General features: G+C 39.6%; 1 protein-coding gene across 1 annotated transcript in view; it reads right to left on the bottom strand.

Moving 5' to 3' along the window:
- Window positions 1-2,473: 2,473 nt before the first annotated feature.
- Window positions 2,474-17,411, bottom strand: part of LOC115210353 (serrate RNA effector molecule homolog) — a 66,801-nt gene continuing 51,863 nt past the window's right edge. The window contains exons 17-22 of the mRNA XM_029778896.2: window positions 15,697-15,847; window positions 12,206-12,314; window positions 11,327-11,480; window positions 8,822-9,014; window positions 4,633-4,741; window positions 2,474-3,700 (exon numbers count right to left, since the gene is read on the bottom strand). Coding sequence (XP_029634756.1) covers window positions 3,631-3,700; window positions 4,633-4,741; window positions 8,822-9,014; window positions 11,327-11,480; window positions 12,206-12,314; window positions 15,697-15,847 — 786 coding nt within the window. The 3' untranslated portion in view covers window positions 2,474-3,630. The remainder of the gene's footprint in view (window positions 3,701-4,632; window positions 4,742-8,821; window positions 9,015-11,326; window positions 11,481-12,205; window positions 12,315-15,696; window positions 15,848-17,411) is intronic.

The raw sequence follows: 17,411 nt of genomic DNA, 5'->3' as shown, positions 1-17,411 counted from the left end.
TTTGAGGTATGTATTGAAAAATATTAAATAAAATAAATAATAATTGCACCTTTTAAAGCCTAGCCAGGTTCATGGGCCCGGTTTCAATGGCGTATGTGTTCCCCAGCTGGACGGGATGCCAGTCCATCGCAGCGTTACTCATTTTTGCCAGCTGAGTGGACTGGAGCAACGTGAAATGAAGTGTTTTGCTCAAGAATACAATGCGTTGCCCAGTCCAGGAATCGAAACCACAATCTTACGATCATGATGCTGACACCCTAACAACTAAGCCACGCGCCTCCACAAATAAATGCGCCCTTTTAAAACCTAGCCAGGCTCATGGGCCCGGTTTCCCAGTTTCTACGGCGTATGTGTTCCCCAGTTGGATGGGACGCCAGTCCATCACAACGTTACTCATTTTTGCCAGCTGAGTGGACCAGAGCAATGTGAAATGAAGTGTTTTGCTCAAGAACACGTGTCCCCCTGTCCAGGAATTGAAACCACAATGTTACAATCATGGTGCTGATACCCTAACCACTAAGCCACGCACCTCCACATTGAAAAATATTATCACTATTATTTCCTATAACTAGTATCCAGCTATTCTGTTTAGTACTCCAGGATCAGGACCCAGACAACAAAATACTCAGTAAGCATAGACAGCAACTGCTCCAGCACTTGCTACAACAGAACACAGCAGGAAATTGTGCATCCCTGTTACATCTTATAACATGTAACTGATGATATATAATCATTAAAAGCTAAATGGCAGACAGAGGAGGACCTGCATCTACAAATATGACCTCTATGACACTGAGGTCATGCTGAGTCAGACTCACTTGGCAGATTACATTTGGCTCGTAAGAGTCCCTAGACAGGCAAAAACTGCAACAACATGGACACTGGGAAAAGGAAAATGAGAAAAGATCAGACCAACAAGTTCCTGGTGCTGGTCATTCCAAGAAGACTTTAAATGCAAAGTACCAGCTGAACAGAAATGGAGAGATTGTGGCAGGTTGACTGCAGGAAGAATCTTGCTGTTTTCTGTATTTCACAATGAGAGAGAGCCTAAGTCTAGATAAGTCATTTATTAAGATAAAGTATCTAACCTGCCTTATCCAATGTATCCATCCCTTTATAAGATGGGTGTAAATTTGTGGAAGATTTAGTTGCTATTTTAAATAGATCAAGTAAGGCTCTCTTCAGTTTTATACTTAAGAGATGAGGAATTATTTACATTATTTACATTCGACAAATATTTGTCCTCATCTTGTTTGTTGTTAACACAACATTTCGGCTGATGTACCCTCCAGCCTTCTTCAGGTGTCTTGGGGAAATTTCGAACCTGGGTTCTCATTCCCAAGGTATTCTTCGATGTTGTTATTATTATTATTATTAATAATGCCCACGGGCATATGGCGTAGTGGTTAAGAGCTCGGGCTACTAACCCCAAGATTCCGAGTTCGATTCCAAGCAGTGACCTGAACAACAATAATAATAACAACAACAACATCGAAGAATACCTTAGGAATGAGAACCCAGGTTCGAAATTTCCCCAAGACACCTAAAGAAGGCTGGAGGGTACATCAGCCGAAATGTTGTGTTAACAACAAACAAGATGAGGACAAATATTTGTCGAATGTAAATAATGTAAATAAGGCTCTCTTGTTGGTTCACATGACTTTCGGAAACATTTTTTCACGCTCAGAGTTGCTGAAGCATGGAATAAACTGCCTGTGTCAGTTGTTGACTGCCATGACACTGCATCCTTTAAGGCCCTCATGCTTTCCGAAATCCGCCGAAACTACACCTGATTATATATACACTTTAGATGAGTTGTAGTGCACCTGAGCACTGTACACAATGTTTTATTATTATTATTATTATATTATTATTAATAATGCCCACGGGCATATGGCGTAGTGGTTAAGAGCTCGGGCTACTAACCCCAAGATTCCGAGTTCGATTCCAAGCAGTGACCTGAACAACAATAATAATAACAACAACAACATCGAAAAATACCTTAGGAATGAGAACCCAGGTTCGAAATTTCCCCAAGACACCTAAAGAAGGCTGGAGGGTACATCAGCCGAAATGTTGTGTTAACAACAAACAAGATGAGGACAAATATTTGTCGAATGTAAATAATGTAAATAAGGCTCTCTTGTTGGTTCACATGACTTTCGGAAACATTTTTTCACGCTCAGAGTTGCTGAAGCATGGAATAAACTGCCTGTGTCAGTTGTTGACTGCCATGACACTGCATCCTTTAAGGCCCTCATGCTTTCCGAAATCCGCCGAAACTACACCTGATTATATATACACTTTAGATGAGTTGTAGTGCACCTGAGCACTGTACACAATGTTTTATTATTATTATTATTATTATTATTATTATTTATAAACAAATGAGTATGAGGTGAGATTAGAGAACTGAAAAGATGAAAGAGCTGAAAATGAAACAATAACAGAAGGAAAAAATACTAATAACACATTTGCCATAGATAAATGTCTTTATTTTGCTATTGCTTTTGTCTCTGCCACCACCGACACTACACCCACCGACAACGTCACTTAGTACTTCAGGGCATCACTGATGGAATGTCAAAGGAATGCAGTACATTAGGCAAAGTCAGAAGATGGGTAGAGTAAGAGAGGATGAAGAAAGATGGGACAAGCGCTTGATTGCATTATTACAGCTTTACACGTACAGACACAGCTGGTTCTCAAAAAAATCAAAATCAAGTGAGAGGGGAGGATGGTACAGAGAAAGAGCAGGGGTGTGAAAACTGAGACATTTGTATATTGGTGGATCAAAAGGTCCTTGCTGCTAGTTGGAATACACAACCACCCAACCCCAGTAAGAGTGGAAACAGCTTTGTCAGTCGGGTGTATTGGTGCAAGTAGTGTTTTGTGCTGCCTTGCTTAAATGTAGTCACACACAGGGGGAAAGTACAAGTTTTGAGATCTTCACTGTATGGACAAGGACCTAATACTTTAACCACACATCTTCAAAAAACACACCTCTCACAATAACCAATATCATAACAGCCATTGCCACCATCAACATCATTACCACAACCACAATCAACATAATCACTTCTTTCACCACTGCTACAACTATGACTATCACAACAGCAGCAGTTGCCATCATCATCATCGTCATCATCATCATCAATCACTGGCTTTGAACTACCAAAATACAACTATTACCTTCACCACTGTTTTAGCTGCCAATACTAACACCAACATTGCTACCAACATCACCACCAATGAACTGCCAAAACAAACACAGCTCCCGTCACCACCCGATCGCTGTCACCACGACCGTCCCTACCACGACCATCCACGCTAGCTTGCTGAATGCAAATGCGTAGGCACACTGGAAGATATCCAAGGAAACAAAGGGAATGGGGGGGGGACAGATGGACAGGCAGTCAGACATACAGAAATAAAACATTTATGGCAAAAGAGTAGAAAAAATGTGAAGAGGTAATAAAATTATGAAAAATATAATTATGATAAAGAGAGAGAGAGAGAGGGAGAGAGAAAGAGAGGATATGAGTGAAGTTAGAGAAAAAAAAATTTAATAAAATAAATAAAAAAAATGTCTCCATTAAAAAAATGTTTAAAGCTAAAAATGTATCTTATTTAGAATATGTCCACGTCTTCTGGTGCGTCAAGATCTCGATATTCTATGATGCTTCTTGGATCAGAACGTCTAGGATGAAAGAAAAAGATAAGAATGCTAATTAGTTCAACAGAATAACAAGTCATAAAAGGAAAACAAAATCATCTTTAGTATTGTGAATTTGAAAGACTAAACCATACAACAGGGTTTATAATCATCGTTTAACGTCCGTTTTCCATGCTGGCATGGGTTGGACAGTTCGACCAGGGTCTGGGAAGCCAGGAGGCTGCACCAAGCTCCAGTCTGATCTGGCAATGTTTCTACAGCTGGATGCCTTTCCTAACGCCAACCACTCCGTGAGTGTAGTGGGTGCTTTTTACGTGCCACCGGCACAGGTGCCAGGTGAGGCTGGCAACAATCGGTTAGTACTTTTTACATGCCACCGGCACGGAAGCCAGTCAAGGCAGCGCTATTCACCAACTGGTATTTGTTAAATTTCTTGCCTTGAATAAACTGTAAAACATATCTACAGAGACTACAAGGACTGCCAATTTTTTCTGGTCTGTTACAACTGAACAAAACACTGATTGACACTCAATCAAAACTATTAACTTCAGTAAGTAGTGATGGTCATACAATCCACAAGGGCATTAACTCTGGAATTCAAATTATTTTGTCAAATGTAATATTTATTCATATTGCTTTGAATTAATCCTGCATTATGTCATAGATTTTGAGATTTTGATTATGTAATTGTTTATTTTTAAAACGACACTGTAGGGTAGGAGTGAGAGAACAGATCTGGCTATTTTGAACATAAAATGAGTAGCATACTTGGGCCTGATGTGGTCAGTTTAAATACAAAAGGGTTAATGAAGTAGCTATCAATGGGAATTGAAATGGAATTGCAAATTTGATTTGCCAACATTCATCATATAAAGGTTATGCAGCATAAACAAAATCTCTTACATTGGTCCATGTTTGCCCAAAGAGAAGAGATGGAATTAATGAAGACTACTTACCTGTATGGTTTCATATGTCCCATACCAACATTTCCAATGCCCCCTCGTCTATAATCAAGTCGATAGTTGTCTCTACCATAATTGGAAGCAACATATGGAGTAGGTGGTGCTACAAAATAAGGATATATAAACAACTTGTGAAGAAGAACAGAAAGCTAATGATTAAAGCAGGTGTTTGAAAATAAGTACTTCACAATAAGAGGTAAATAAAAAAGAATCTAAAAGATCCTATAAGATTTTTCTTACATTTTTTTTGTGGTGGATTTCATAATAAATTTCAGTTTATTTCAAGATGGTTGTATTTCTTAAGTTTTGTTTTTGTATCAACATTAGTTGGTTAACTGAAATGGTTACTTTGATGTACCTGTCAATTATCTCCAGTAACTGATCAATTCTATGTGATCAACCCCTCCAGTAGGGTAGAAGGCAAAACTGAACTCAATGGAATTTGAACACAAAATGTAAATGAATGTAACAAGAACCCAACCAAAGTTGAACAACAAAAATCCTACAAAGGCTCCTTCTTTACAGAACTGACTTACATGAATTCAGACCACTGCATTCAGCCACTAAACTAAGGAACCTCTATATGGTTGCTAGACATGCTGGAAAACAGCAACAAATCTCCCTCTGATCAGACTCCTTAAAAAGGAAATACTTGTCAGATAATGCAGTCCTAGATACACTTAGAAAAATGACAGGATGGTCACTACTGGAATTTTTTTTTTTTTTTTTTGTAGTCATAAGTTTGCTCAACCACAGCTGATCTGAAGCTAAACAACAAATAATATATTACTCATAAACCTTACTCAAAAAATAACAAAATTTTACACACACACATCTATTGACACACCTGACAACCATTCTTTGCTACTCAATTACCACTGACAAAGAAAATACTCTACATCATAGAAACAACACAAAAGCACTGACCAGCAAACTATTTCATCTCCATCAGTACTCCAAACATGCAGAGAAAGAGATATAGTTGATTGGATTAAGATGGGTATCATAAAAGCTCATTACCTAAATTGTCTTGAAAATTCATAAAGTGCCACAGAATACATAATCTACAACAATCCTATACATTAGTTCTTTTTAAATTTTATCTCAAGAGAGTCAATATGTATTATATGCTATTTGTGTGAAAAATCAGATATATAGTTAGACTTTTTCAATTCCCGAGCATTATACTAATACATCTGTTTGTTTTCTTCACCACCTGTCTTCGTCTTTTGTTTTTTTTTTTGTGAATTCTCAAAATATATATATATATATATATATATATATATATATATATATGTGTGTGTGGAGACGCAATGGCCCAGTGGTTAGGGCAGAGGACTCGCGGTTTCGATTCCCAGACCGGGCGTTGTGAGTGTTTATTGAGCGAAAACACCTAAAGCTCCACGAGGCTCCGGCAGGGGATGGTGGTGATCCCTGCTGTACTCTTTCACCACAACTTTCTCTCACTCTTACTTCCTGTTTCTGTTGTACCTGTATTTCAAAGGGCCGGCCTTGTCACTCTCTGTGTCACGCTGAATATCCCCGAGAACTACGTTAAGGGTACACGTGTCTGTGGAGTGCTCAGCCACTTACATGTTAATTTCACGAGCAGGCTGTTCCGTTGATTCGGATCAACCGGAACCCTCGTCGTCGTAACCGACGGAGTGCTTCCCATCCCATTTATATATATATATATATATAGTTAATTAAAAACACAACAGAAAGAAGCACACTCTAAAGAATAGACCAGTAATCATTTCAACAGAAACTTTATATCTTGGACATAGAGTGACCCAAGGTTTCGCATCCACAAAGCAAAGCCTTGCGGGCAGCTCGTCAGTCTCTCTATAAATACAAAATTTAAAACACCTACGTCACAGACGTGAGGAAGCGCTTAGAGCTCAAGGTATACGTCTTAGCAAAATACGTTAAAGACGGGTTATCTCCCCTGAATCAGAGTACGCTTATAGACCCGAAGAGGCCTAACTAGCAAACGGGAAGATCCAATTTTCCAGCAAGTAACGCTTGAAGTGGATACATTTAGAAAACACTTCTTTACGGCTGTTTGATGTGCCAGGATTCTTATAGTCCTTAAGAATTGTGGCTCTCTCCACGATGCAGACCTTGCAACAGCCACTTCCATTAATATACAGAGCCTGGATGATCAATTAATTTCCCCACATCTGCAACGTAGATAACTCAATGACCAATGATCAAGATATAAAATTTTTGTTGTAAAATATATATAAATCTATATTTATTATTGCAGCGTGGAAGGTGTTTGTAAGCCATTTAAGAAACACACAAAAGCCGTTCGATTCACTTCGACATTTAAATTTGATTTGTCAAAATATTTTCGTCGCTAAAATCCGCGACCTGTTCACTGACAAAAATCCGGTCTTAAAGCGACGAAAATATTTTGACAAATTAAACTTAAATGTTGAAGTGAATCGAACGGCTTTTGTGTGTTTCTTAAATCGCTTACAAACACCTTCCACGCTGCAATTGTTTTCATTTCAGCACACGATCTCAGATCAAATCACTTGCTATGCAAGTACATCTCTATATTTATTCTTTTAGTTTTACTTGTTTCAGCTATTTCACTGTGGCCTTGCTGGAGCACCGTCTTTAGTTTTACAAATTGACCCCAGGACTTATTCTTTGTAAGCCTAGTACTTATTCTATCAGTCACTTTTGCCAAAGCACTAAGTTTTGTGGACATAAACACACCAGCATCGGTTAACAAGCATTGGTGGTGGGGACAAACACACAAATACATCATCATCATCATCAATTAACATCCACTTTCCATGCTGGCATGGGTTGAATGGTTTAACTGGAGACTGGCAAGCCAGGAGGCTGCACCAGGCTTCAATCTGATCTGGCATGGTTTCTACAGCTGTATGCCCTTCCTAATGCCAACCACTCTGGAAATGAAGTGGGAACTTTTTATGTGCCATCAGCACATGTATATATATATATATATATATATATCATCATCATCATCGTTTAACGTCCGTTCTCCATGCTAGCATGGGTTGGACGGTTCGACCGGGGATCTGGGAAGCCAGAAGGCTGCACCAGGCTCCAGTCTTATCTGGCAACGTTTCTACAGCTGGATGCCCTTCCTAACGCCAGAGGTTTCTGTCTACCAAATCCAGTTATATATATATATATCATCACTATCATTTAATGTCCTGCTGCCATGGGTTGGACAGTTTGACAGGGTGTGGCCAGGCAGAAGACTGCACCAGACTTCCGTGTCTGTTTTGGCATGGTTTTTATGGCTGGATGCCTTTCCTAACACCAACCAGTGGACTGAGTGCTTTTTAAATGGCAATATACTATATAAAATTTTTTTTTTTTTAAATTAATATATAGGATTATAGAAGATTATGTACTCTTGTGGCACTTACACAACACTGCAAGTTATATGTAGTATCAGATTTAAATATATATATATATATATAATGGTATTTTTTTATAAGCTTAAAGCCTATAACAACCACCGTGCAAATGACTAAGGAAAATAGTCTAATAATGGGGCATATAAGCCCTCGACAAAAAAAAGGAGGCTTTCCCATCATCATCATCATCATTTAGCGTCCACTTTCCATGCTAGCATGGGTTGGACGGTTCAACTGGAGTCTGTGAAGCCAGAAGGCTGCATCAGGCCCAGTCTGATCTGGCAGTGTTTCTACGGCTGGATGCCCTTCCTAACGCCAACCACACTGTGAGTGTAGTGGGTGCTTTTTACGTGCCACCCTTACAGGTGCCAGACAGAGCTGGCAAACGGCCACGGACGGATGGTGCTTTTTACGTGCCACCGGCACGGGGCCAGGTGAAGCTGGCAACGGCCACGAACCAGCCTCGCCTGGCCCCGTGCCGGTGGCATGTAAAAAAATAAATAAATCTTTATTACAGACTTGTGTTTATTCCTGATAAAAGTGGGTAGGTTGAAATGAAATTTAATACTGATTTTGATGACAAAATATGTTTTATATGAACTTATACAATATATTACAAGTACTTGTTTTAAAATTAGTAGTGGGTAGAAATACAAAGTTCTCCCATAGAGGATTGAAATTCCGAATGTCGAGGAATAACGCTACAGGTTATAAGGCCATTAGTCTGCAACTCAACAACCACAAAAATAACAAAGTAAAACAATAAACACACTTACCTCCGTAGAGTAAAGGTGGTCTTGGCTGGTTGTAAGCCAGCATCTGAGGAATTGCTTGAAAGGCATTACCTGGCCCCAACAAGCTGTCTCGTTGGCCAGTTGTAGTGCCACTAGAGCCTGGCTGTTTGGTCCCAGGATGTTCAGGCAACTGAGGTCGTTTGGAGTCAAGCAGATAGTTGTTAAAGAAGGCAACCTTAAAAACAAGAATATTACATCTAAAACACTGAATAGACATTCACAACAAATACAGTAATTAGAGCTACAGTGAGATTCAAGATTACTGATATTAGTGGGTTGCAAGTTCAAGCCTTATTTATTTTTATTCTCTCTTTATCATTAGAGCTAGATGAAAGGCAACAAGAGGGCAGAGTCATTAGCATTCCAGACAAAATGCTTAAAGGTATTTCTTCCGGCTTTGCATTCTGAGTTCAAATTCCACTTAGGTCGACATTCATCCTTTAAGGATCAATGAAATAGGTACCAGTCATGAAGTGGGACCCCTTCCCAAAATTCCAGGCTTTGTGTCTATAGTAGAAAGAAGCACTAAAATAAAATGCCCATTATGAAAAATAAGTCAAATGTCATGAATGAGATGATAATATATGATGATGATTATTATTATTATTATTATTATTATTATTCATCGTTTAACGTCCGCTTTCCATGCTAGCATGGGTTGGACGGTTCAACTGGGGTCTGGGAAGCCAGAAGGCTGCACCAGGCCCAGTCTGATCTGGCAATGTTTCTACGGCTGGATGCCCTTCCTAACGCCAACCACTCCGAGAGTGTAGTGGGTGCTTTTTACGTGCCACCGACACAGATGCCAGACGGGGCTGGCAAACGGCCACAATCGGATGGTGCTTTTTACGTGCCACCGGCATGGGGAGGCCAGGCGAGGTTGGCAACGGCCACGATCGGATGGTGCTTTTTACATTAGCAGCAGCAGCAGCAAGTTGGCAGAATTGTTAGCATGCTGGGTAAAATGTTTAGCAGCATTTCATTTGTCTTTATGTTCTAAGATAAAATTCTGCTGAGGTCAACTTTGCCTTTCATTTTTGGGTGTTGATAAAATAAGTACCAGTTGAACACTGGAGTTGATGTAATTGACTTACTTCCTGAAATTGCTGGCCTTGAGCCAAAATTTGGAATTACTGTCAAGTTGGCAGTGCTAATGGTGATGGTAATAATTTCTTATTGTAGGAAAAACCATTATTTTGTAGGGAGTATGATATAATTAAATAGTCTACTCCTAAATAAAGTAAGCTCAGAATTTTCATTTTTTCTCTTAGAATATCTGGAAAATTTTGCAAATGAATGGCATCAACTGTCTCAACCATCTCTCTCTATATAAACGGCAGTTTGTCTGTGCGTGTTTCTGTGTGTCTGTTTGCTTGTACCCTCTCCCTGACCACGGCTTTCAACCGATTCTGATGAAACTTGACACACACATAGCCCAATGTCATAATTCAAAACTAACGCAGCGAAAATGTTGAAAAGTTCCCCCAGTTCTGAAAAAAATCGATAAATTCGACATGGCGTCGAGAATCAGAAACACGAACCACAAACTGTCTAGGGGACGCAACTCCACCTTTTTTAAATCTTAAAAAAAAATTTACCATCATGTTTTTCCATTTTTTGGCTATAACTCTCTAAAAATGCTTTATAGTTATTTCCCTTACAAACCCGAGCAACGCCGGGCGATACTGCTAGTAATGAATGAAAGACATTAATTATTGTTAGTATGAAAATTGAACACTGTGGCCAAAGAACAAAATTTGCTGGACATTGCTGGTGAGCAAAGGAAGAGATCATCAGTGAAGTTCTTGCATGGGAGTGTACTTGAGAAGACCTACCACAAGCAATGGTGGACCAATCAGACTAGGGAGAACAAGTCCTGGCAATCCATGCAGTAAGAACAACTGGATGATGATGGAAATTGAAGAAGTAGTCATCATCATCATCATCGTTTAACATCTGCTTTCCATGCTAGCATGGGTTGGACGGTTCAACTGGGGTCTGTGAAGCCAGAAGGCTGCATCAGGCTCCAGTCTGATCTGGCAGTGTTTCTACAGCCAGATGCCCTTCCTAACGCCAACCACTCCGAGAGTGTAGTGGGTGCTTTTTATGTGCCACCGACACAGGTGCCAGACAAGGCTGGCGAACGGCCACGCTCGGATGGTGTTTTTTACGTGCCACCGGCACGGAGGCCAGGCAAGGCTGGCACGGCCACGATCGGATGGTGTTTGTTACATGCCACCAGCACGGAGGCCAGTCGATGCGGTACTGGCTACGGCCACGTTCGGATGGTTTTCTTATGTGCCACCGGCACTGGTACCACAAAACTACAAATTCCATTGATGTTCATCGATTTTGATTTGATTCTTTGATTTTTGATTAGTAATGATAAAATACAATAAAGACAATCTAAAAAACAGAGCCAGGTAAAAACGACAACAACAACGAGGAAATAGAAAAAAAAGCAAGCGACTCACAAAGCAAACCTACCTCTTTTTTAACTTCTTCAATTTTTTCACCGTGCTTGTTGAAAATGTGCTTTCGCACAAAATCGGGGCCTTTGAACTTCTTCCCACTCAAAGGGCACAACCACTTGTCAATGGCCAGCTCCTGTGTATTCAAGGTGACAAACTTCTCGACTTCACTGAGTATCACAAAATTAAGGAACATGTCGAAATCAACATCACAGGTTAACGAAAGAGTTTCAGTAGAGTCAGCTGCTTTTTCAACCAGTTTAAATATTTAACCCTTTAGCATTAAAACCAGCCATATCCAGCCAAAATAATCTGTTTTATTTTCAAACTGGCCAAACCCAACCTCTTACACTTATCTTACAATAATACTCACCATTGGAATCTCAAAGCTGTGAGAGAATGCATGACTAATTCAAAACAAGGTGAATAAATAAGCATTACATTTGACAAAGTTAATCTGAATTCAAATTACTTTGAACTGAACCTAACCTATTTTTAAAGATTTCTATCTTAGGCCAGCATCTTTTACCAAAATAAAGGTGGGATAACCATTTCCAATCAGATAAATTCGCAGAGCAACTCTAAGTTCAGGATTGCAAAGTAGCAAAATATAAAATACTCACTTAGTACATTCACTTCTTATAATGGTATACTATATTTCCCTGTGGGATATATTTACAGCAAGGTCAACTAAATTCAAATTTACCACAACCACGTCATTGCATTTCAAGTAAAACATTTAATTCTCATCCCAGTTCCCAAATCTATTGAGAATAGATGTCAAATTATCTAAAAGTCTATGTGCCATAGAGTGGTTAATATTTTATATTTACAAATCATTTTTTGATCAATTTCGAAGGGTAAAATGTAATCCAACAGAAACAAGAAAGGATACGCATTTGGGTCTTTCCTGCCCAATAAAATGGCTTGCTCTTTGTCAATAAGATGTTGCATATCAACAAACGCTTTTAATTTCGTCTCAAAATTGTTCATCCAATCAGTTACTGAAGACAGAAAGACAAAGAAAACAGGAGAATAATAATGAAACAAATGAAATAAGATTATTTAAAATATTAAGCCCAAATGGCCTGTGTCTTAGAAAAAATTCAGCCCTATGGGTTCTTATGTTTCAGAAAGAAATAAGTTCACTGAGTCTTTATACTTTGGAAAAAAGTTATATGGCTTCAACAGTATCAGAAAGAATTAGATCCTATGGGTTGTGATGTTTTAGAAAGAATTAATCCATGTGGATCATATGTTTCCAAAGAGATTTAAGCTCTTTGAATTTTCATGTTTCAGAAAAAATTTAAGCTTTATTAGTCTTTGTGTCTCACAAAATTTTTAAAAAAAAATCTATCATCGTCATCATCATCGTTTAGCGTCCGCTTTCCATGCTAGCATGGGTTGGACGGTTCAACTGGGGTCTGGGAAGCCAGAAGGCTGCACCAGGCCCAGTCTGATCTGGCAATGTTTCTACAGCTGGATGCCCTTCCTAACGCCAACCACTCCATGAGTGTAGTGGGTGCTTTTTACGTGCCACTGGCACAGGTGCCAGACGAGTCTGGCAAACGGCCACGATCGGATGGTGCTTTTTATGTGCCACCGGTACAAGGGCCAGGTGAGGTTGGCAACAGCCACGAACGGATGGTGCTTTTTACGTGCCACCGGCATGAGGCCAGTCAGGGCGGCGCTGGCAACGGCCACATTCGGATGGTTCTCTTACGTGCCACCGACACTGGTATCACAGTGCAATTTCCATTGATCGATTTCGATTCTATAAAAGTTATATTTCAGAAACAATTAAGCTTTAGACATTCTTGTTTCGGAAAGAATTAGGCCTTATAAATCCATGTGTTTCAGAAAGAGTTAGCTGAATACATCATATATGAGAGTCAATAACTACCCTTGTGTTAAGGAAGTCACAAGTATCATCATCATCATCGTTTAATATCCACCTTTCATGCTGGCATGAGTTGGACGGTTTGACATGGAGCTGACTAGCAGGGAGTTGTCTGGACTCCAACTGTCTGCTGAGGCATGGTTTCTACAGTTGGATGCCCTTCTTAAGGTCAACCACTTAACAGAGTGTGTTGGGTGCTTTCTACATGTCACCAGCATAGGTGCATTTACGCTGCACCAGCACGGATGTGTTAATGCAGTACTGGCATGGGTGCCTTTTTAAATGACACTGACACTCTTTTCTCTTTTACTTGTTTCAGTCATTTGACTGCGGCCATGCTGGAGTCTTTAGTCGAGCAAATCGACCCCGGGACTTATTCTTTGTAAGCCCAGTACGTATTCTATCGGTCTCTTTTCGCCGAACCGCTAAGTGACGGGGATGTAAACACACCAGCATCGGTTGTCAAGCAATGCTAGGGAGACAAACACAGACACGCAAACACACACACACACACACATACACATATATATATATATATACATATATACGACGGGCTTCTTTCAGTTTCCGTCTACCAAATCCACTCACAAGGCATTGGTCAGCAGAAGACACTTGCCCAAGATGCCACGCAGTGGGACTGAACCCAGAACCATGTGGTTGGTTAGCAAGCTACTTACCACACAGCCACTCCTGCGCCTGTTTATAACTGTCTAGCTTTTCACAATTATATACATCCACAGAGGAGTGGTTCTTTAGTCTAAGACCATGATCAGCACAGTATTGCAGCTAAGAACACACTCTTCTATATACAGCAACAAAAAGTACTTCCTCAATGGACCCATTAACAACCCGGTGGACTGTGGTCAAATAGGCTGCAGGTATTCCATTATTTCTGGACAGTATACTTAATTCACACATCGCTGTCAGAAATAGATACTGAATTTTACTCTAATCCTATTCAAGAGGAAATTTATTTCTCATACTCTTCACATCATAGAAACAGACTAACACACCTGTAACTCGATCCAGGAAGAAAGTTATTTCTTGTACACTTTCACATCATGACCAATACACCAGCTCTCAAAAGCTTAAGAGACAAATATGGAAAACAGTACCTGAATGGGGCAATCAGCAAATATATTCAGAACTCAACAATTATAGCAACAGACTACTTCTTCCATAGCAGCTATTTACAACTACACATAAAGGATTCTTTTGAGTTTAGGTACCTTTGTCAGTAATTTGACACATCACTATGATATATATCACATCATTTAAATACTAGATAAGGATCTTATTGATCCTACCTTGGCTATCTTTGAAGTATCAATTTTATGTGGGTTTTCTGCTGAGTTTTTTTGTATCTATTTTGCCATAAATTTTTAATAACCAAAAACTGCTTTCTACCAAGCTGTAAGCAAAACAACGTAGTTTGTCCTGATTGCTTATAGATTGAAAAGATGCACAGCCCAGTATTTTATGACATCGGCATTTGTGCTACAAAAAAATCGGCAATGTCAAGTTGTCAAAAAGTAACATTACTTAGCAAGCTGTTTCCACTGATTAACAGATTTGTGCTGTATATGCATTTTAAAAGTTGTTGAGAAGGAAGCGCTCAATAAAAGAGAATATAACACCTAAGTCCACATCCTGGTGTGAAAAGAGAGGATATTTCCTTTCTTTTACTCTTGGATACAACATTATTCTATATCAGGTAATGGTTGACTCAGCAAGCCAAGTGAGACCAGAACTTCATGGCCTATGCCAGGGGTGTAACCAGCCCACTTATGCGTACCTTTCCTTTATTGGACACTAAACTCTGCTTGCAAAGACCTGTTGAGTCAAGTGAAATCGAAATCGAATTCGATGACTAGCCTCCGTGCTAGTGGAGCGCTAAGAGTACCATCCGAGCGTGATCATTGCCAGAGCAACAAACTGGCTTCTGTGCCAGTGGAACATAAAAAGCACCATTCAAGCGTGATCATTATCTGTGTCGCCTTACTGGCACTTGAGCTGGTGGCATGCGAAAAAACATTCGAGCAAGGTCGTTGCCAGAGGCGCTGGACTGGCTCCTGTGCAGGTGGCACATAAAAAGCACCATTTGAGCATGGCCATTGCCAGTACTGCTTGAATGGCCCTCGTACCGGTGGTACATAAAAGAACCACTACACTCTCGGAGTGGTTGGCGTTAGGAAGGGCATCCAGCTGTAGAAACTCTGCCAGATCAGATGGCCTGGTGCAGTCATCTGGTTTGCCAGACCTTAGTCAAATCATCCAACCCATGCTAGCATGGAAAGCAGACGTTAAACGATGATGATGATTATATGGTACCCCTTCTTGACAACAAGTGAAATGACACAATGTGGAAATACATTGAAAATGCCTACAACAGGTTTAAACTTGTGATCTAGAAACAAGTAGTTCACTAGTTTATACTTCACCAGTTGAACTGCAATCAAGTATCAAAAAGAAATGAAAATACATACCGTCATTTTGTGTTATTTTCAGCGGAGGCGGACCACGTCCATGGATAATGCCACATCGGTGTGGCATCTCATCTTCATTGGGATACTCACTGGCACTATAATAGTCCAAAGAATGGACAATGCGGAGATACAGAATCATACGGTCAAGAACCTGTTGAAAAAAAAAGAATGTAAACATTAAATGACCATCTAAATTATTATCACCATCATCATAAAACAGATTGACATGGGTTGGATAAGTCTACAGTACAACAAACAAACACATTACAAAACAGGTGAAATAAAATTCGCACTCTCAAATGTCATAAAAAAAAAGAACAAAGTAAAAAATATTTATTTCAATTTTAAAAAATTGTAGGGTGAGACAAAAAAGCAATCAAGATTGGTAAAAACCATATAAGTTCCATGTATACCATATTACATGAAAATATTTCTTATCATTTTAGACTTTAACTAGCAGTATCACCCGGCGTTGCTCGAGTTTGTAAGGGAAATAACTATATAAGCATTTTTAGAGATGTAAAGTATAATAGCCATCTCAATATGGCTAACCACAAAGGGGGGTGTTACTGTAGCTTTTTACGTTCTGAGATTTAATAATAAATTTTTAGAGAGTTACTTCCTTTATATATGCCAAAAATGCATTAAAAAAGGGAAAAATTGATGGTAAATTTTTTTTAAATCGTAGACTCATCGAAGACGCGCGCTAATACCCAGAAGGGCTCGATATGAATCATGACTATAAGATACCCGCTTTTGGTTAAACTGCACCGCAAAATGTGGGAGTAGTTAGGAATCTAAATAGTAGGAGACAGACAGCACACAACCCCACTTTTATATATAAAGATTAGTCTCAATTATTACTGTGTCCACACTGGAGCAACGCTTCTTAGAGTATCGAATTTGAACTCCGACCTGTAAGGGATGTAATTGATTACCAAAATGTATTTTGCACCTGCAGTCATCCACCATGTCCATGTATTTCAATTAATTTCCAAAATAAACAAAAATTGGGATTAAGGGGAGACAAACAAGAACAATAACGGTAACTGTTGTTCTCTCAATCCTCTAACCACTCTGTTTAATATATTGAGCAATAGGAATTGCGGCGAGCTGGCAGAATCGTTAGCATGCCAGGCGAAATGCTTAGCAGTATTTGTTCTGAGTTCAAATTCTGCCGAAGTCGACTTTGCCTTTCATCCTTTCGGGGTCGATTAAATAAGTACCAGTTATGCACTGGGGTCGATGTAATCGGCATAATCCCTTGCTTGTCCCCTCAATGTTTAGCTTCCATCAATAAAGAAATAAATAAAAAATATTTATTTCCTCAATAAAGAAATAAATATTGTGGTTGTATACTGTCAACTTAACGTGACAGTAGGGGATTACACCACCGCTGTTTAACCCTAGGAAGCATCGACGCTTTCTGTCGGCTTCGACACATTTCCTGTGTCCTTATATATTTACAAAGGGGAGACAAATACCCCCAACAGCCAGGCCTGCATCTAGAGACACGCATGTTTCAGGGTCTTTACCCATCATCGGTCTAGAAACATGCGTGTCTCTAGATGCAGGCCTAGCTGCTGGGGGTATTTGTCTCCCCTTTGTAAATATATAAGGACACAGGAAATGTGTCGATGCTTCCTAGGGCTAAACAGCGGTGGTGTAATTCCCTTACTGTCACGTTAAATTGACAGTATACAACCACTCTATCG

This window comes from Octopus sinensis, linkage group LG4, assembly GCF_006345805.1.
Source record: "Octopus sinensis linkage group LG4, ASM634580v1, whole genome shotgun sequence".
NCBI lineage: Eukaryota > Metazoa > Mollusca > Cephalopoda > Octopoda > Octopodidae > Octopus > Octopus sinensis.
Note: the sequence above shows the minus strand (reverse complement) of the source record. Positions and strands in the feature narration are given on the sequence as shown.